Below are 21100 nucleotides of genomic sequence, written 5' to 3'. Positions count from 1 at the left end.
TCCTCAGCGGGTGGGCTGTCTCCTTCGAATTCTGTCGCATTTTGTCACGGGCCCCAGAGCAGGGACCCCCTTTGCCTTTCCCCTGCATGTACCGCTGACCACAGGACACTGCTACGAAGCCCCTCTCCCCGGGGACAGCGGGAAGAATGTGGGGACACCAAGACGAGGGGCAGGAGGAGTGGAGGATCCACACAGGGACCCTGCGAGGCCGGAGAGCCCCCAGCTCCTCTCCCCTTGACGCCAAACTCTGCCAGGGCCGGCGGTGGCCTCCGTGACGCAGTTCGAGCTCCTTGTCTGGGTTTTCACGGGCCCAGGCTGCCTAGCCGCAGGCCCTCGTCTCCCACTTCCCCACCACACGCAGGGACACACTCGCACGCAGCCCAGCACGCCTCAGGGCTGCTGCCCAGGGCAGCCCAGCAGTTCTCGGCACGACCCTGGGATGGGGGACACAGGCCCTCCATGAGAGGTCAGAACGGAGAGCCCAGCCCCTTAGCGTCTCAGCCTCCTGGGGGCCGGGCCTGCAGGTGGAAGGTGGAAGGCTGTGAGGCTGGGGTGGGGAGGCAGGAGAGCGGGGAGACTCCCCAGGGGCTGCCCTTCCCTCAGGCCTCGTTCCAGGCACCACACGGGGCGGGCGGGGACAAGGTCCCAGGCTCTGGGCCTCCCTGCAGGCTTCTGGCCCTGTAGGAACGATGCACAGGCCGATCCGTGGGCGGACACCTCCATCCATTCAGCAAATACTTACTGAGACTTACTCTGTACCAGGCACTATTCCAGGTTCTGGAGAGAGGACAGGGAGCCACCGAGACAAAAGCCAAATGGGCAAACCCTACAGTAGGCGAGGAGCTGAGAAGTGCTGGGGAGAAAATTTCGGGAGGGAAGGTGTCAGGGAGGGCCTGGGAGTCAGGGCAGGCCTGGTGAGATTTCGGAACAGAGGGATGGAGGCCAGAGTGACCCCCCAGGATGTCTGGTGGGGAGCAGACAAGGCCCAGGGAATGGCACAGTAACCAGGAAAACAGCTGTGCCAGTGCCGACTCAACCCCTGCCCGGCCCTGCGCCCTGCGCCCTGCATGAGCCCACACCCCTTGCCTCAGGCCTGCGAGGGAACCGGCATCGGGACTCCCACTTTACAAAGAGGAAAGCAGGCCCAGGAGGGTCAGGGACGAGCCAGGCAGCCCCAGTCCCTGAGCCCTCCCGCCACCGCTCCCAAGACACACACACCAGTACGGGCCCCCGCTGGTCAGCCGGTGGAAGGGGAGGTCAGGTGCAGCCTTCGAGGAGCCTGTGGCCACACACAGCAGAGGACGACCGGGTGCTGGGAGCCCTCTGGCCTTGCAGGGCTGTTATGCAGCCAGACCAGGCAGCCACCCCATGTCAGCTCCCAGGGGCTCCCAGAGGCCTTTGGCTTTCCTCCTGATTTAAGAGGGTGGCCCCAAGGAAGCCTGCCTCCTGGTCTCCTGTCCGGGGCAGGGGCATTGCAACTCCCCACCCTCTCTCCCTCCCAGAGTTGGTCCTCAGCAGCCCTCCGTCCTTAGGGTCACACTCAGGTGGGACTCAGATGTGGGCAGGTCCTGACAACCCACCACATTGTCCCCGCTCTCCACCCCTTGAGTCTCCAGGTGTCTATGAGAAGTCTTTCCACACTGATTCTCTGCTGCACCCTCAGGGCCCCAGGGGAGACGGAGGGAAGGAGGGTAAGCCAGCAAGTGCCTCGTGGAGAGGGACCTTTGCTGCTGGAGTTCTGTCAGGTGGGCCTGGCCCAGCGCTAGGTGTGTGAGGGGAGGACAAGCTGTGGCAGGCCTTTGTCTCAAGAACTCCCCAGCGCTCAACCTTGCCCACCACACCCTGGGCACAGGCAGCCATCCCTGTCCATGCAGGGCACACACGGGGCAGGCGCAACGTCAGGCTCTTTGGTTTCTCTGAGGGTTACGAACCTCAAGAGGCTGTGGGGACAGGAAGACAGGAAGTGAGCTGCCCCAGGTCACACTGCAGGTTGGCCACAGACCCCAAGTCAGTGAGACTCAAAGGCTGGGTCCTTTCCCACTGCATCACTTCCCCTCTGTGACCAGGTCGCCCTGTCAGAGCCCCAACCTGAGGCTGCCCCTGACTCTGCTCACTGAGGGGTGGAGGAGACACAGGTGCCCTGCGGCTGAGCCCCTTCCTCACTGGGGAGGCTGCGTCCTTGGCCGGGACGGGAAACAGCATTAGATCGGGCATAGGCCCCGGCCATCTCCTACGAAGACCGTGAGCTCCCTGGGGTGTGGCCAAGGAACAAAAGAGCCTGTGACCTGAACAAGCCTTGCCCGAGAGCCCTGGACACCTCACCCGTACAGCGGGGCCCAAACCCCTCTTTCCTCCGTGTATTCAGACAGCACGGACGCCGTGGCTCCCAGGTCCAGTAGAAAGGCATCTCCTCCAGGAGCCTCAGGCCGCCCCCCCCATTCAGACTGGTAGCCCACCCTCCATGACTGCCTCCCATGTGGCCATCTTGTGACCAAGGCCAGCCAGAGAGTTCTGACATTTGCTTGAAGCTTTACCTTTAAAATAATGGCTTCTTGGGGCGCCTGGGTGGCTCAGTTAGGTCATGACCCCAGGGTCCTGGGATTGAGCCCGGCATTGGGCTCCCCGCTCAGTAGAGGGGTCTGCTTCTCCCTCTGCCGCTCCCCCTGCTTGTGCTCTCTCTGTGCCAAATACATGCATAAAATCTTAAAAATAAATAAATAAATAAATAAAATAAAACAAAATAATGGCTTCTCCTCAGTCCTGAGACCAGCTGGGGAGAAAGGCATTAATTAGCCTGATCTCACTCTACAGACAAGGCAACTGAGGCTCATGGAGGATAAGGTGACCTAAGGTCATGAGATCCGTAGGAAGGCAAGCACGGGCTCTCCTAGCTCCCTCCGCCCCGCCACAGCACCAAGCACCCATTCCAGGCGCCACTGGGGCATCAAGACTGGTCTTCCGTTACTTCCCTTGGTGGGACTGCCTCCCAGAGTCCCTGGCCTCCAGACCGCGCAGAGCAGCCGCTGTCCCTGGCCGGGGGCGACAGGCCTGGGAGGGCTGCTGACTGCTGTTCAGGGCTGCTGGGTTCTGCCGTGAGGCAGAGGCGGCCTCTCGGGTCCTGGGCCCCTGCCAAGCTCGCTGGAGCTGGCAGCAGGGACAGCAGCGAGTTCCCCCGGCACTTGGAAGGCTCTCAGATCCTCGGCTGGAGTGTGATGCCACTTCTCTTGTTAAATGGCACCAGGTGGCAAAGAAAACATGGCACAGGGACCAGAAAGAGAGAAGTGTGCCCCATGCCAGCTAGGGGGAGGCTGAGGGTACGGGGAGGACCTCCCCTCGTCTCCAACAAAGGGACATGCCCAGCAGAGGCAGGCAGGCTGTGTCCACGCTACCTTCCTCTCCTGCTTGGATACCTGCTCCATCAGCTCCCAGAGACCTACCCTACTTCCCCCTCTCCCCACTGCCCTGAAAAGCCCCACCCTTCCCAGCCCAGGCTGCTGAGGAGCTGAAGACACGGCTGGTTCCTAGGAGGCGGCGGGCCTCTGCCGATCCTGCCCATCCCCTCAGAGACCGAGGCACACTTCTACTTCTCACCTCAGCCTCTTCCTTCAACCCTGGACACAGCAACCTTACCACGGAAGCTGGCTTCCCTTCCCCGGTGCCGCAGAGCCCCACGTGTGCAGTTGTCCTCTTCCCGGTTCAGGCAGCGCTCCTACCTTGCTCCTCGCCCTCTCCTCCCCCAGGCCTGCCCGTCCTGAGGTGCAGACCCCAGCACGTGGGAGTGGCTCCTTGAGACTGCCCTTCCTGACGGCTGCTTTCTCAGGCACAAGGCCTGTGTTCCACCACTTCTGTGTGGACAGTTAGGGCCTGCCCAGCAGACACGCCCGAACCTTTGTTCAACCATTAGTGCCTAAGAAAACAACTGGAGGGAAGAGCAGAGGAGGGGCTGGAGGTCGGAGGCCTGAGTAGCTGTGGGATGTGGACATGCCTCTGTACGCAGCAGTCCCGGCTCCATGAGCAGAAGTAGGGAAACAGTACCAACCTCGCAGTTCGACAGGGGGCACAGGAGAGGCTGGTGAGGAGACCGCAAAGCGTGCAGTGCGTCGTGGACACTGGGGACCTCAACTGGATCTTTGCAGCTGAGGTTCTCGATGGGCCCTGCGGGGCAGCCTCCAGCCAGCCAGGTGTCTGGCTGCCAACGCTTACTGAGCACTGGGGGTGCGGCGCTGGGCCAGGCTCGGGCAGGAGCCCGTGGAAAGGAGAAAGGCAGGCCCCGCCCTCATGACGCCTGCCATGAGTTTCAAGTTGGCCCCACTTCATGGGGAGCATGGGCTCCGGCTGTGACCGCAAAGTTAAAGCAGAGGCCCCGCGGTGCCAGCCCTGCCCAGGGCACCAGGCAGGGCTGTCCTGATGCCCAAAGATGGAGGCAGGTCCTGGCATGAGTCAGGTGGGGGTGGGCGGCACTGTCCCGGTCCAAGGGAGCCCAGACCCGGCTCTCCTCCTGAGGTCTTGTCCACCAGCCCCCATGTGCCCAGCTGGCCACAGGGCGGCGGCAGGAGCCCTGAGCTGGCTGATTTCTGGATTCCAACCCTGGCACTTCTGCAAATTCTCATTAGACCCAAAGGAGACGGGGAGCCCTAGTCACGGCACTGCCTCTGGCCACCAAGCCGGGAGCCAGCCCTCCAGCCTATCTCACGTAATTCCCACAAACGTATCCGTTCATAAAATTCCCACAAACGTATCAATTCATAAACAGTGTAATTCCTGGGTTTGCAACAGCTTTTGAACCTAGCTCTGTGGGATTTCATACGACAGTTACTGTTCACTGAGCGCTTAGCTGGTACTCTGCAAGGCCTTACTGCAAGGGATCATGAGATACATGAAATACAAGTGGAGGGAGAAATATAGCGGCAGGCCTGGCATTTCATTCGGTCCTCGCGATGCAACAGGGCCAGTAGAAGGATCTCCATTACACACCTAAGGAAACTGGGGCTCTGTGAGGCCACAGCAGGCTCTATAAGGATGGCAGGGCTAGGATGTGGAGTCAGGTTGGGTCGCAGAGTCAAAGCCCCCCCTGCCCGACCCTCCTAACTGTCCGGAGTCCGTGTCCTCATCCGCACAATCAAGGTGGTGGAGGAGAGCAGGGGTTTTCAAACTTATTTTTGAGCCATGGACGTTCTGTCCGAATGAAGCCTGAGGTGGAGAGGCAGCCGGGCAGGTGGATGAAGACACGGGGCTCTGCTGGAGTGAGCGCGGCGCGGAGGGGGCTGCAGTCCCACCAGCGGGGCTCCGGCCTGCAGCGCGGACGAGTCTGGGCCGTGCAGGGAACCGACCGCTGACCCAGCGCCCGGCAGGCCCGGGCTGGTCTGCGGCCACCGCGAAGCTGCCCGCCGGGCACCGGGCCGTGGGGACGGGCAGTGCGGGGTGGGCGGCTCTCACAGGTCCTCCAGCGCGGGGTTCTCAGAGCTCCTCAGCAGGGACAGCAGGTTCAGGGCCGAGACACCGGGCACGTGGCCAGCGCAGATCTGCAGCATACGCACCAGGCGCTGCGCCACGGTGGCTCGAAAGCCTTCCACCTGCAGCGGGAGGGGGGAGGCAGGGGTGAGGCGGACCCGGGCAGAGCAGCTGCACAGGCTGCGGGAGGGAGCGGAAGCAGAGAGCGGGGGCCGGACTCGGGCAGCACCGCCCATCACGGCCTGGCCCCTGTCCACAGCACGCGGCGCCCGCCGCTTCCCAGGGCTGCGGCTCACGGATCCTTCCCACGCCCTCCAGGGAGCCACGGACGACGACCGTCCTCCAGAGGAAACAGCGTTAGCTGGGCTGGGGGCGGTAGGCGAAGTGGCCAGGGGCCGCAGAGCCGGGATTCGAACCAGAGCTAGTTCCAACCGAGGCCCAGGAGGCAGACGCGAGCGAGGAAGACACTCCCAGGCGTGGAAAAGAGCAGTGAACAGAGTGGCCCTCACAGGGACAGGGAGGTGCCATCAACACAGTTCTTTTATCAGGGCTTTTGAAGGCAGGGGCCCAGAGGCGACGTGGGGTAGGGTCAGGCAGGGCGGGCCACTCTGTCCCCCCGCCTGGCGCCAGCGAGTGCGGCAAAGGGGTCGCCACGTCAGTGCCTGGTGAAGGACGAATGACGAAGCTTGGCCGCCCGCCCCCGCCAACGGGCCGCTGCAGCAGCATCTCGTCCTCCCCCCTGCTTCCCCTCTAACTGGGGAAGGGGGCATCGACGTCCGACCAGTCATCCTCACTAGGGACCAGGCACCTTCTGTCCTGCTGTTGCTCCTGCCTTTGTCACCGGTGACTCCTCATTCCAAAACCAGAGGCAGTTGTCATTCTCACTGAGTCTCCCCTCAGCAGACCCTGGTCTGCCACAGCGCTCCCCCTCCCCCGAATGCTGTCCGCCTGCCCCAGGACAGCACACTACCCCCCCCAACACACACCTCCTCCCGCCTCACAGGCTGCTCCCTCCTGTCACACATCTAAGTTCTAACTCAGTGCTGCCCCCGGCCTTCGCCTTTGCAGGGCTTCTCCCCACACACACTCCCTGGCGACCTCATTCAGTTCCATGATCTAAAACCATCTCTCGGCCCGCGATGCCCAAATTACATCTCTAGACCCTTCCTCTGAACATCAGACCTACGTGTGCAGCTGCCTACTCGATTTCTGGGTAGACGTCTGACCAACACCCTGATCTTATTAGTACGCCCCCAGTGGAGTCCCTAAGGGTCCTCCCCACCCCTGCAATTACCCCATCTCAGCCAAAGTCACTTCCATCCTAACAGCGGCTCAGCTGAAAACTCCAGGGCCATCCTGACTCTCCTTTCTCCCATGTCTCACACCCAGGCCACGGGCACAGCCTGTTAGCCCCACCCTGGAAAACCCCCAGTATTGCAACCATCCTGCCTCCCCTCTCCCCCCCACACCATGGAGCCCAGGCCACTCCTAACTCTTCCAGAACCAGCCCCCAGGCCCATTTCCTCATTTCTGCCCCTGCTTTCCTTCCCGGTACTCTCCTCCCAACAGCTGGAGAGATCCATTTAAACCCGTATCACATAAATAGAAAAGAAAAACAAATAAAGCCCACGTCGGGCCGCATCCCTCCCTCCCCCGCACCCTCCATGCGCGGCTCCTGCTTTACTCAGAGGCACGGCCACCGCCCTTATTAGGGCCACAAGGCCCCCCTGCTCTGACGCCACGGTCACTCTGCCCTCTGTTTGCTGCACTCAGGCCCTCGGCCTCCCCGGTGGGAACCCGGACACACCAGGCAAGCCCCCCGAAGCCAGGCCATCATATTGTTCCTCGGGCCTCCTGTGCTTCTCCAGGAGTCTCCACGGCCTGCCCTCCCGCCATCTTCAAGTCTTTAAAGGTCTCATTAACGGTCACTCCTGTCTATCCCACTAAACCTTAACCCCTTTACCACCCGACGCGCCACATCCTCACTTTCTAACACGTTACACATTTTACTTCCTTACTTTGTTCGCTCCACGACCACAGAGCTGGAATTTCTTCTTCTTTTTCTGTTTTGTTCTGTGCTGCATCCCTAGCGCCTAGAACGGTGCTTGGCACACTGGAGGTACCTAGGAAGTATTTGTTGACGGAATCCTCTCCCTCTGAGTTCTGTGGCCTTTGCCCCCGAAATACACCTCCGAGCTGCTGCTGCAGCTCTCACTCGGGCTCCCCAGCTGGCCTCCTGCCACAGCCTCGACCCCCAAGCCTCGTCCCTGGCTGGGCCTCCTGCAATCTACACACCACGCTCTGGAGATGTGGCCCCCAAACCGAAGTCCGACCACATCAGCCTGCTTCCGTCCCCTGCAGGAAGGAACGGCTGCATCCCTCCGCCAGGCTTCCAGGTCTCCCCAAGTCCTTCTGCTGCGGCATGCCGTGCCTGCTGGTCTAGCGCGATTTGGAGGGCGCAAGCGGAACAGCGCAGGGAACAGCACAGGGCCCTATCAGCATCGCTCGGAAATATGTTCACTGGGCCAACCTTCCAGCTTCTTGAACGTGTTTCATGCGCAAAAGGGGGCTGAAAATTCCTGCCTGGCAAGGCCTTAAAATACGGCGAGGCTCAAACTCAGGTATGTGGAGGAGTGTGCCCTGCAAAGGACAACACAGGTACGAGGAGCAGTGACTGTCCAGACACCAAGTGCTTCGCCTGAGGGAATGCCGGCTTTAGCTGTGGGCAGGCCAGCTGCTGCCTGGGAAACAGGTGGCTACAGGCCTTTTCCTGGACCGCTCAGGTTCGCCGAGACCCCAGGACCTGGTGTGGCCTGCCACCTACTGGCCATAAAGAGAACTGCGCCACCCGGAGCAAGGTTGAGGGCACCGCAGCCGGAAGGCCCAAGGTGGGCGGTACCCGAGCTGTGCAGCAAGGATTAGGATTCCCCTTCGGAGATAATGAGATGAAGGCTGCGTGTGGGGGCAGTGACTTGCTCAAAGCCGCACAGTCAGCAGGCTAAGAAAGGCAAGGAGACAGCAGCTTGCAAACTCGCTGGCTCTACCACTAGCTTACGTGCTGCGTGACTGAGCAAGTCGCCTCTCCTCTCCGGGTCTTGGGTTTCTGCGGTGCGTTGTGAGAAAAGCCTGGAAGGGCGGGCACTTCAGGCGTGCCCCAGGCCCCGGTGTCCTATCCGACAGCAGAGTGCTGACTGAAATTGTCATCAAATACGACAAACGAACTTGTGACTGACTAGCGTGTACAACTTCATCAATGAATAAGGGGATCTGCCCATCCTCCTATGAGATGGAAGCGTCTGCCACTTCTGCTGGTAACAGCCCAGCCCTGCTAGTACTACTGACACCTCTCGCCTATATTCATAATGCTAAATTTCACGTACAGTTCAGTGGGGGAAAAAGTAGTATTTTTTTCCTCGTACAAGTTCACAGACCCCCTGAATTCTACCTTCAGACCAGAGGGGTCCACAGACCTGTGAGCAAGAACCCCAGGTCTGGGTGGTGATAATGGACAGAGTGCTGACTCAGTTCTCTCTGTATACCTCACTCTGCCCTTGGGAACAGGTGCCAGACTGAGAACAGAGCAGAAACGAACCTCGAAACCAATGAGCAGACCCCAAAACTAACTGAGCAGGTCTGGTACTTGGGTGGGGCGGCCCAGGCCGTGGGAGCCCCCTGCAGACCACCCAGAGGAAGCAGCTGCTGAGCACTTTTAGCAGGAGTCATGATTCATTCGCCAGAAGGAGAAGCTGAAGAGCAAAATGCATCAGCAAGAGAGAGCTCTGCTCTGCTGTGCTTGTAACTAGGGTCACCTGTGAGGAGCACCAACAGAAGTGAGTGGGGCAGAGCGGACACCGTACGCATCCCTCCAACCTCCTACCTGCCCACTCCCCCACCATCCCTGCCGCCTGCTGGATGCCCTGCCCTGGGCCTGGACCAGGCCTGCCGTCCAGGGGCGTAAGGGGGACAGTGGGCATTCTGACTGCGGGGGCGACAGGAGCAGCCCTGGTTAATGAAACAGACAAGATGTGTGACCTCACAGCACTTACAGCCCAGCAGGGGAGTGAGATACTAACGAGGACCCACACAGACACACACCAGACTCAGTTATGAGAGAACACAAAGCAAAAGAAACAGCAAGGCACAAGCCATAGCACCTGGCACCCCAGAGGCGCTCGGGCTGAATGCCCATCGCCGCCCTGCTTCACATTTGGGCACCCCAGTGCTTAGGGTGACCGATGCAGCCAAGGGACAGCCAGGGAGTGGAGAAGCCAGGATATGAATCAGGATCTCGTGTCCTCATGTCAGCAACCCTTGGTCAGGCACTTGACGACCCTCTGAGGAGCGTTCTCGACACACCCATGGTGCTCTGACTGCCCTTTCCCTGAGCCCACGCGATCCTCACCTCCAGGTCACAGAAGAGCAGAGGGCTCCGGTAGGTGTGCGCCAGCCTCACGACGGTGTTCCGGTGGATGCTGCAGTGGCTCTCCCGCCCGGCTGCAAAGAAGTCGTGAGCGTTGCAGGCTGTCCTGTCTGCCTTTGCGGCCGCCAGCCAGGAAGCACTGGGCAAACTCACTGAGCCCCCCTCTCGGGGCCTCGGTTGCTTACTGGTCAGCGCGGTGACCCTCCTGTCCAACCTGCTTTTCATCAGATTAGACAATAAAGCTAGAAGGCCTTGGAGAGCCCACTCTATAAAAACAGGAGTTTCCTCATCCCGAAGATGAGGATGGGAACAGCCCCCCGCCCGCTGAGATACTACAGGGATTCAGTGAATTAATCTACAGGAATGACCTGGCATTCCTTTATTCATCGATGCTGAGAATAATCAGTGCCAGGCGCTCCCCCCTTCAGGAGTTCACGGCTCAGCTGGGCAGGGAGTCTGTGGGGTGGGCTCCCCGGGGCCCAGACTGCAGGGCTGGTCAGGGAGGCATTCCCCACAAGATGGGAAGTAGGGGTTAGCTTGACAAAGAGGAAAAGAGCATTCAAGAGAAGCTGTGGGATATAACCATTAAGGGCCCGGCCTCTGGAATAGGACTCTCTAGGTATGAATATTGGCTCTACCACTTTTTAGCAATGGGCACGGAAATTAACCACACGGATAATTTCCTCAGCTACAAAACATAACAACATGTGCCTCAAAGGGTTGTGTGTAGTGCAGATGAAGTGATATAGAAACAAAGCACTTTTAGAACAGCGTCTGCTATACAGTGAGTGCTCAGGGAAGCCGAGCTACTGTTATTTCTGCTGTTAACATGACAAAGTCTCTGGAACAGCAGGATTTGAGAACTAGAAGCTGAACCAAAGAACGGGAGAGTGACAGCAGACGTGCGCAGACAGGAAGGTGGAAGGCCAAACTTGTGTCTTCTCAGGAGTGGGGATTTCACTCTGAAAGCCCCGGGGAGCCCCGGGTAACTCTCCACAATTATCTCAGCAAAACCATCTGCTCGGATCTGCTTTTGGAGAGATGGCCAACAGGTCGGATTCTGAAGCTCACGTTCTTTCCGTCCCCTGGGGGCGCTTCGGTGAGGAGTCTCTCACAGTGCCAGGCACACAGCACCCGCAGCAGGGGCGGGCAGGATGCACTTACCGCCCGTGGCGAGGAAGCCCACCTTCCCCAGGAAGAAGGTGGCGTCCACGTGGCGCAGGGAATCCTCCACGTTCCGGAGGCTGGCGCGAGAGGACAAACCAGAGGATAGACCTTACCATGGAGAAGACAGAAGGCCTTCCTCATCCCAGAGAGATGAGGGTAAGAGGAAACACCCCTAGAAGAATATTTGGTCTTTCATTTTAAGTACTTTTAATTATAAAGTGACTCAAGCCAGTGAACAACCCAACAGTGAATACGGATGCATTCAGTAAAAAGTAACACTCCCTCTCCAGCACCACCCTTCCTTCTCAAGATCCCGGGGGTTACTGCTGCCCACAGATTGGGGTGTAATACCATTTGCATACGAATTTCTCATATGCAGATACAAGCAGTGATATGTATAAGCATGTAGTTGGGTTTCGTTGGCTTCGACCTGTTACTTTCTTTGGAATGACCACCCCGTATCACAGTCTATTTTCTAGGTGACGGACACTTACATGGTCTCCAATTTCTCACCATTACAAAGAATGCTACATGGACATTCTTTTATCTGTATTCTCACACATGCAGGCAAATGTTTCTGTAGGAAAGATGCTAGATGCAGAGTGATTGGGTCACAATATGCGTCCTTCTAAAATGTACCTAGGTAGGGGCACCTGGGTGGCTCAGTTGGTTAAGCGTCCGACTCTTAACTCTTGGTTTCGGCTTAGGTCAGGATCTCGGGGTCCTGAGATAAGAGCCCAATGTTGGGGCTTGAGATTCTCCCTCTCCTTCTCCCTCTGCCCACCCCTACTTGTGCATGTGCACACACACTCTCTAAAAAAAATAAAATAAAAAAAAGTATACCTAGGTATTGCAAAATTGCTTTCCAATAAGGTGACAATATTTACAGTCATAGCAAGTATATGAAAAGTCTTTTCCTCTAGGAAAAGGGCACTTTGACCTTCTGGGCCAAGGTTTCATTCATCGGTGTCCAAGGAGTGAAGAAATCTGTTGTCTCCTGGCCAAAAAGCCACCTTGGTCAGGTGAACCAAGCCAAGGTCTCAGCCTGAACGAGCAAGGCCTGAGGCAAACAGTAAGGGCTGGCTCTCTGCCCCTAAGTGTGACCGTAGAGCAGAATCATCCCAGAGACCGGTCAGCGTCCCTTTTGAACAGAGAGGTCTCACCCAAAGAGCAGGATTTGATCCTGCTGCTGGGTGTGTCTGGTAGCTCTATGTCCCTGGTTCTAGGTGTTTCCACCACAGCCTTCCCTTAATCCCTACCACATGACTGGGTGTGTGCCTTGGTTTCTGTGCCGGCTGCTGCATCCCGCCTACTCTCAGTCAGCCATCCCCCAAGAGGGAGAGAGCATACCTTCTTTCGTACTCCCCAGTATGGCTGCAGTCCTGTCCCCAGGGCTGCCAGCACCACAGGGAGGCCGGGCCAGGCCCCAAGCATCACCACCACTCATGCTCCCCTGGGTACGGCCCCATGCTACACGGGGCTCCCGATCCCGGACCGGCCTTCCCAGTCCTGCACACACATTATGCTCCTCCTACCCATTACATTAACCTTCTTCATCTGGAACCTTCTGCTGACTCCTATTTTTACCAGGCTAGCTTGACCTGGTCACTGCCAGAAAGTCTACCCTGCCCCGAGTCCTGAGAGTCAGAGGTCTTGTTGGGGCTCTCATAGCCCAATGCATTCTTCTTTTACAGTACTATGCTAGATATTATAATCATCTGTGCAGGAGTCTAGCTTCCTCTCCCAGTGGGCTGGGAACACCTTGAGGACAGGGGTCTGCTTCATTCATGTCTGGGCCTGTCATTAGGGATACAGAGAAGGCTGCAGAAAGCATTACATAAATGACCAATGCCACTGCTGGAGTTTATCAGTGTCTTTACTTTTTATTTTTTTAAATTTATTTATTTGAGAGAGAGAGATAGAGGGTGAGAGAGAGAAATAGAAAGAAAGCAAGCGCATAGCGGGAAGGAGCAGAGAGAAGAGACAGAATCTCAAGCAGACTCTGTGCTGAGTGTGGAGCCCAACGTGGAGCTCAATCCCAGGACCATGAGATCATGACCTGAGCCGAAATCAAGAGTCAGGCGCTTTAACTGACTGAGCCACCCAGGTGCATGCCCCTTTATCAATGTCTTTTGAAATATCATGCACTTGCCACTGGTTCCCCGTCCTCGCCCTCTGGGCTAACCCCAGGCAGCCTCTCCCTTTGTCCTCTCCTTCCCATCACAAGTAAGGTCATCATTCCAGTGCACCCCTAAACCAGGTCTACCTGGCCCTGACAGCCCCCACTCTCTCGCTCTCACCTGTATTTGCTGTGAAGATTGACCACGAACACGATCAGGTCAATTCGGGGCCGATTCACATTGGAGGGCAGGGGGAGGGACCTTGCCAGGTGGCTGAAAAATGAGAAATTGCAGGATAAAGATATATATACCCACGTCACAGTGACCTTTCACATGCTGCCCTCCATGGGGTAAGAGGCTATCAAGGGCTCCTCACCTATTCCCCAGATGCTCTTGTGGGCTAGACTCCTCAGGTGAGCATAGGGGCAGGGCAGAGCCAGTCCTATCTAGACTGACTCCTTCCACCAGAAGGGAGCTCCATTTGGTAACCACCTTGGCAAGACGGAGTTTGAGAAAGAAGATGGCATGGGGCTAGCCAGCTACATTGCATGCTGGGAGGGAGATCAGGCTCAAAAGAGGGGTGTTAGACTGTGAAGATTAGGGGTTAAGGCTGAACCCCTTTGGAGGGTGATGGAAATGGGCTCAACTCTCAGGCCTGCCAATTACCAGCTATGTGACCTTGGGTAAGTCACTCTCATCACTCCCGTCTGAACTTGTTCCCTCATCAGATTCTTTCAAATGCTGTAATGGGGCTTATTCTCCTAGTGAGGGGTGTTTCCAATTCCCATGGAGGAACATCCTCTAGATTGGGATCCTTCTCCTTCAACATGAGCCCCTGGAGTTTACCTATCAGGGAGAATGACACCCGCATATATCCAGTCACTTGATTCCCACCAGCAGCTATTTCTCCATCGGTTAGAAAAAGAAAAATAAAATAACACTACTTCAGTCAACTTTTCTCCAAATTTGGGGGGTATCTGAACACTACTCCCTGCCAAGTACTGCTCGAACCACTGGGGATTCAGCAGTGAACAAAAGTCAAAGTCCCTGACCTCAATGGGTTGACCTCCGGGTCCATGGGGGTGTCAGACTGGAAACAAGTAAAGAGGTGAACAAGGACATTTCCTGTGGTGACAAGGAAAACAGAAGTGTGTGACAGAGAGTGGTGGAGGATCCCTTAGCTGGGGGAGACCACGCCTCGCGGGGCTGGCCCCACAGGCGCTAGCCCTCCTGGGCAGGCCACGGTTCAGGCCTTGGCAGAACGATCGGACACTCCCACCCTCGGGTACTTACACCTTCAGCTCCGAGGCGCAGTCCTCTTTAAGCATCGAGTCGGCCAGCTGCTGCAGAAGAGCATCTTCCGTGCCCACCAGCTGCCCAGGGAGAGAAGGCGGCCTACTGATGCCTGGGCGCAGCAGTCCCGCCGGAGGGCGTGGGGACAAGGCCATAGCCGGAACGCCGCGCGACTCCCAGGATTCCCGCTCTCGCGCGCACTGCGTCGTTTACCGAGAGGGCTCCGCCAAGCACGGGTTGAGGGCCCAGGCTGCACCCGTTCCGGTCGCGACCGCACAGCACTTCTTACCTCCCATGACTCTCCCTCGGGCGGCGGGATCCAGCGTCCCCGGGAAGCACAGTACCAGCCCGGCTCTGAACTCAGCTTACGGGACCCTGCCCAGTCTCCCCGCCCAGCCGCCCCACCAATCAGAAACGGGGACATAGCCCGCCGCGCACCTATTGGTGGGGGCGTCCTTCTGCCTCAGAGGGCGGCTACTCCGATTGGTTCAGAGTGTGGCTCTCCCGCCCACCACACCCCAGCCTGAAAAGCCCGCTCCAGAACCTCAGAGAGCGCAGAGGAGCGGGCAGTGGAGGCGCAGCCAAGGAGGAAAGACGGGCAGGGGAAGCGGAGCAGCTGACGCCTACCAAGATGGTGGCCGTGTTCAGGCCAGGCTGCTTGTCCAGCGGCCGCAACACCGACATCCCAGTCACGAGCAGAACGGCCACTCTTGCAGCGCGCGCGGATCTTTCAAACCGCTGAGGCCCGCCCTTAAGTGAGGGACCGAGGGGGCACGTGACCCTGATTTGGGCGGGGCCTCGCCTGGGCGGGGCGGAGCCCTCTTAAAGGAACCCCTACCTCCTTTTTTGAGGCGGGGCGTTCCAGCTCTGGCCCCAGGCTCTTAACGTGCTGTCCGTGGGACAGTCCTTTTATTTCACGCCTCAGAGAAAGAAGGTATTCAGTGATTCATTCGTTCATTTTCGTTCATTTATGCTCATTCATCATACTCTTGATTCCTTCCAAATCTGCAGCTGCTCAGAACAAAACCTTGAGGTCATTCTTGGCTCCTCTTTTCACACCCCACATCCACTCCATAAGCAAGCAGTCCATAAGCTGAGCACTTCCCACCACCTCCACTACCACCACCAGGACAAGCTACTGTCATCTCTCAGCCCGACTAGTAGAACAACCCCCTCACCCGCTCCCAGCTTCCACCCTGGTCCGCAGAGGGGCTCTTCTCCACACCGCAATCAGAGTCATCCTTTTAAAACAGAACCCGATCAACACTCACCATAGTTCCCACCTCATTCAGAGTACATTGCAAATGCCTTAGACGGACTTTGAGGCTCTATGTGTTCTGATCCCCGACAATCTGCCCGATGTCATCTTCTGCTCTTCTCCCTCTTACGCTGTTCTTGTCACACGGGCCCCTAGGCTGTTCTTCAGGTATTCCAAGTATCTCCCTACCTCCTGCCTTGTCCCTGGGGTACCCTGTGGCTGAAAGCTCTTCTTCCAAATAGTCACTTGGCTTGTTTTCTCCGTTTGTCCACGTTTCTGCTCCAGCGTCACCTTATCAGAGGGGCTTTTCTTTTTGTTAAAATATTTTTTTATTTTTAAAATTTTATCTATTTTTTAATTTTAAAAAATATTTTAAATTTTTGTTAATTTTATTTTTTTTTAAAGATTTTATTTATTTAGTTGACAGAGAGAGAGACAGCCAGCGAGAGAGGGAACACAAGCAGGGGGAGTGGGAGAGGAAGAAGCAGGCTCATAGCCTAGGAGCCTGATGTGGGGCTCGATCCCATAACGCCGGTATCACGCCCTGAGCCAAAGGCAGACGCTTAACCGCTGTGCCACCCAGGCGCCCCCAAATTTTTGTTAATTTTAATTTTTTTAATTAAAAAATCTTTTAGAGGGGCCTTTCTTAACAACCCTATCTAAAATAGCATGTTTTGGGGAGCCTGGCTGGCTCAGTTGGTAGAGCATGCCACTCTTGATTTTGGGGTTGTGAGTTCAAGCCCCACCTTGGGGGTACAGTGTACTTCAAAATCATAATAATAGGGTGCCTGGGTGGCTCAGTCAGTTAAGCGGCTGCCTTTGGCTCAGGTCATGACCTGGGATCAAGTCCTACATCAGGCTCCCTCCTCAGCAGGGAGTCTGCTTCTCCTTCTCCCTCTCTCCCTCCCCCCCTTGTTCTCGCTCTTTCTCTCTGTCTCTCTGTCTCTTTCTCCCCCCCACCCCTGCGTGCTCATGCTCACCCTATCTCTCTCAAATAAATAAATAAAATCTTTAAAAAGTAATAATAATAATAAATTATTTTAAAAACTTCATTATCTTTAAAAAACAGCTAGTCTTTCCCATACTCCCTACCTTCTTTTTTCTTTTCTTTTTTTTTTTTTAAAGATTTTATTTATTCATTCGACAGAGATAGAGACAGCCAGCGAGAGAGGGAACACAAGCAGGGGGAGTGGGAGAGGAAGAAGCAGGCTCATAGCGGAGGAGCCTGATGTGGGGCTCGAGCCCATAACGCCAGGATCATGCCCTGAGCCGAAGGCAGACGCTTAACCGCTGTGCCACCCAGGCGCCCCCCTACCTTCTTTTTTCTGCTCTATTTTTCTCCATAGCACTAATCTCCACTTCACCTGTACAGCCTCCAAGATTGTACCATATATACGAACTAATAAGCTGTTACTGTTATTATTGTTTAGTCATAGTGTGTTACTGTTTCATGGATGAAACTCCTGAGTAAGAGACAAAGGATTTTGTCTGGTTTGTTTCCTATTACTCTTGGTAAAAACAGTAGCAGGGGCTTCACTGTGTTTGTGTCAGGACCCCATGTCCCCTGAGCCCTTGCAAAGGATCCTCCATGAAGCCCTATACACCTCGTGGATGGCAGTGTCGAAGAGGAACACGAGGATTAGAGATTCACCGATTTTATAGCAAGCGGTAGGCATGCCTGTTCTTTGTCGGGGTAGGGAGACATGTCACCTCCTCCCTCAAGGTTGCTTGCTACAAACACAACCGTGGGAAATAGTCTGGGTAAAGAGCTTTCCGGGCCTTGCTCTCTTGGCATTCCCAGCAGGAACCCGCAGGGATGTGCAGGGCCCATGGCCCATTGCTTCTCCCAACAGCTATATGATTACTTGCTCATTGTCTGTCTCTCCAGCTACAGCATAAGACACAGGAGAGCAGAGACTTTGTCATTTTGTATGTCCAGCACTTTAAAAAGCGCCTGGCCCATGGTAGTGGCCAGGTAATTATTTGTTGAATGAATGGACTGATTTACATCCATGGATTAATTCTCAGCAGGGACTCCTTCATCATTTCCTAGGGCAGACCCTTCACCCCACCTTGAGAATACAGATGAATCAGACAGTATGTATCAACTCTGGAGCGGGGGAGCCGGATCCTGATCACACAGTGTGCTCAGTGCTGTGATATTGGGGAGAGCAGAGGCGCGCTCCCTGTCTAACCTACATCCTTCTCACTGTAGACTAAACTATATCTTGCTTAGAAAGAGCTGGATGGATATGGCTTCATGGAGTTCCTGCCCCAGCACAGATGGGCTTTGACTCCTCCTGCACGGAGTGTGGAAGGGATGCCCCAAAAGTCCAATGGTAATGAGTACTCTGAACATAAAGTAAGGCGAGCTGGGGGTTAGAGACGGACAGGAAGAAGCTACTCTAGGTCAGGGGAGGCCTCTGTAAGCAGGTGATGTTTGAGCAGATGCCTGAATTCAGCGAGAGAGGAGCCAGTTAAGTACCTTGAAGAGGCTTCAGGCAGAAGGAGCAGCAAATGCTAAGAGCCTGAGCGGGGAGCATCCCTGAGGCTTCTGAGGAGCAGCAAGGAGGCCGCTGGCTGAAGCAGATGGAGCGAGGAGAAAGTGGGGAGAGAGGAGGCTGCAGAGGTGACTGAGGCCCTTGGAGTGCCCCGGAGAGACTCTGGCCCCGGTAGCACTTTCTAGAAGGGGCTGAGCTGAGACCCATTCAATCAGCATACGCTGAGTGCCTGCCTCTGGCCAGGCCTGGTGCTGGGCACTAGTGACCCTGGCACCAGAGGTGCCGTCCCCATTTCAGTGGCAGATGGACAGATTACAACAACCAAGGCAACACAGTTGGTGAGACCACCCCAGGGAACAGCGGGAGCCCAGATGCATGAAGGGTCCCTGGGGAGCCACCACTACACTTGGCTGGGGCGGTGACTGTCAGCCTAGATGTGAAAGTGAGTTGGTGCTTGTCACCTGGGCAGTGCAATAGAAAAGAGCTGCATGTGGGCTCCATACTGTGATGAAGTTGGGGGGGGGGGGGATGGGCAGGAAGGCCAGACCCAGACCCGAAGGTTCTTCAATCAAGAACACCTGGAGCTGGCAGGACTGTCAGATACCCTCTGGGGTAGTGTTTTTCATATTGGCTTCTATGGAGCCCTGGGGAGATGCCTCAGGTTTATTACTGTAAGGGCCCTTGGGAAGCTGCGTGGGTAGGGTCCAGAAACCCCACTCCATTATTTAACAGAAGCAGCTCAGACTTGATCTCTACTATATATTGAGCTTCCCAAATGTTTGTGTGTGAATAAAGAATCCTGGGGCTAAAACAATATCTAAAGGCCATCGATCACCTTTTTTACAGCTGTATCAAAGTATAATTGACAAAGGATAAGCTACACATAAAGTCTACGGTTTGATAAGTTTTGACCAACGGTCCACCTGGGAAGCCACCAGCACAATCAATGTAATGCACGTGTCTGTTACTCCCGGAAGTCTGTGCCCCCCCCCCCCAGCTCCTCTCTGTCCTCCCACTCCAGACTGTTGAGAAGCACTGTGGAAGCTTTGCTCACGACAGTCCCAGACTGCAAACACCACAAATGTCCTTCAGTGGTCAACAGATAAACCAGTTGTGGTATCCTGACCAATGTAACGACATCAGTTGAGTAGCAAAAGCATTGTGCAGAGTGACAAAAGCCAGGCACAAGAGAGTGCATATTAGGGGCGCCTGGGTGCCTCAGTCGTTAAGCGTCTGCCTTTGGCTCAGGGCGTGATCCCAGCGTTCTGGGATCGAGCCCCGCATGGGGCTCCCTGCTCCACTGGGAGCCTGCTTCTCCCTCTCCCACTCCCCCTGCTTGTGTTCCCTCTCTCGCTCCTGTCTCTCTCTCTCTGTCAAATAAATAAATAAAATCTTAAAAAAAAAAAAGAAGTTCATATCATATGACTCCAATACAAATACAGGAAAACCTAATTTAGGGTGATAGAAATCAGTGGGTACCCTTGGAAGAGGGTATTGACTGGCAACAGGCAGGAAGGAACAGTCTGGGGAGATGGAAGTCTCCTAGTCATTGATCACAGCTGTATACACAGGTAAACATTCATCACTTAAGATTTGTATTTTACTAAATATGTACTAGGTCTCATTACAAATCCCCCTATGAATGCAAACTTACTCTCCTTGCCCTATATATGCCGAAGAGGACCCACAACACTGGCAGGGGTCCAGGTGGTCCCAGAGCTGGCAGGGTATCTGTGAGGTGGGGGACCCAGGGTCCTGAAGGCATCTCCTCCCATGGCCTTTCCCACCTGCCTGTCCTCAGGTTTCTGGGAATGGACTCCCTGGGGAGGTGTTTCCTCAAAGCCTCTTTCCCGCCCCCTAGGCCTCTGGGGCTGCTCTCTACTCTGAGACAATAACACTGATGTTTACGGAATGCACACTGGGCTCCTGATGTTTTGCTGACAGGACCCAGGCTTGGGAGGTTGATCCCTTACCCCACCCCCACTCCTTGGCTTTGTCACTGAGAAGCTGGGTGACCTAGAGGAAGGAGAAGGTAAGCGGCATCCCGTCTCTGAGCTGTAGCTGCCTCACCCCCAGATGCGCTCTCAACACAATCCAGCTGGAGGACGGAATGAAGTGGTGTGTGGGGCCATGCCTGGGATGTGGGGGTGCTCAGGGCCGGGGAGTCACAACCATGTGAGGCTCTATCCCAGCCAGGGGACCTGTGGGGCTGGTGAGGCAGAACTTGGAGAGGCAGCCCCTGTGTGGGGGCCTGCAGGCCAGGCTAGGCTCCGACCCTGGCATTGTCACTTTCTTGCTGTGTGACCTTGGATGACGGATAAATGAATTACTATGAATAAAGCACTGAAAGCAGTGTCTACATTGGACCAATGTGTCCAGAGTCTCAGTCTCAGTCTTGGTTCTTTCCTCTACAACATATGACTCTCATTGGTTCTACCAGTCACTACTTCTGTGTCCCCACCCACTTGCTGGGGACCCTCATCTCTCCCTACCTGGAATTGGCAAGCTTCCAAACCCTTCCACTTATCTCAGCTGGGGTCCCTCCTCTCTAGGCTCAGCAAACACGGGACCCAGCAGCCTGCTGGGTGGTTCCCATCCTACCCCAAATTCTCTCAACCCTGCCCTGACTGTCATTTCTGTACCACATGCACAGTGCGAGGGATCCAGAAGAGAAGGCTGGTTGCCAGGGCAACGGAGGATAAAGCCCTTGCTCTGCCAGTCTGCTGATTGGCTGAGAGACGGCCCGCCTCCCGCCATCCTGAGGGTGGGGGGCAGAGGGAAGGGTCTCGGATGGGCAGGGAGAGGTACCAGTGTGCCTTGCCAGCCCAGGACTGCCCCCTCCTGGCCCAGTCAAAGCCCCGGGGCCTGAGAAGCTCAGTCTCCCACGGGG

At 56.1% G+C, this 21100-nt stretch overlaps 1 protein-coding gene across 3 annotated transcripts; it reads right to left on the bottom strand.

The window, feature by feature from the left end:
• Positions 1-4608: 4608 nt before the first annotated feature.
• Positions 4609-15186, bottom strand: CENPM (centromere protein M). 3 transcript variants are annotated; one of them, XM_057316518.1, is made up of 6 exons: positions 15079-15186; positions 14452-14531; positions 13339-13431; positions 11036-11115; positions 9854-9945; positions 4609-5573 (listed from the first exon to the last, which is right to left on the bottom strand). In XM_057316518.1, the coding sequence occupies exons 1-6, from the start codon at positions 15133-15135 to the stop codon at positions 5433-5435; spliced, it is 543 nt and encodes a 180-aa protein (XP_057172501.1). In that variant the 5' UTR covers positions 15136-15186; the 3' UTR covers positions 4609-5432. The 3 variants fall into 3 exon arrangements, with proteins under 3 accessions (XP_057172501.1, XP_026335312.2, XP_026335310.2); XM_026479527.4 differs by lacking the exon at positions 15079-15186 and adding an exon at positions 14741-14838 and having other exon boundaries at positions 4613-5573; XM_026479525.4 differs by lacking the exon at positions 15079-15186 and having other exon boundaries at positions 4614-5573; positions 14452-14829.
• Positions 15187-21100: the final 5914 nt, after the last annotated feature.

Source organism: Ursus arctos, unplaced genomic scaffold, assembly GCF_023065955.2.
Source record: "Ursus arctos isolate Adak ecotype North America unplaced genomic scaffold, UrsArc2.0 scaffold_21, whole genome shotgun sequence".
NCBI classification, from domain to species: Eukaryota; Metazoa; Chordata; class Mammalia; order Carnivora; family Ursidae; genus Ursus; species Ursus arctos.
The sequence above is the reverse complement of the archived record's forward strand: the minus strand, read 5'-3'. Positions and strand labels throughout refer to the sequence as shown.

Coding starts and splice junctions, on each gene's coding strand:
- CENPM (XM_026479525.4), bottom strand. CDS start 14,606: ATGGCCTTGTCCCCACGCCCTCCGGCGGGACTGCTGCGCCCAGGCATC. Junction 13,432..14,451: donor TGCGCCTCGGAGCTGAAGGT/GTAAGTACCCGA, acceptor CTCATTTTTCAG/CCACCTGGCAAGGTCCCTCC. Junction 11,116..13,338: donor AATCTTCACAGCAAATACAG/GTGAGAGCGAGA, acceptor CTCTCGCGCCAG/CCTCCGGAACGTGGAGGATT.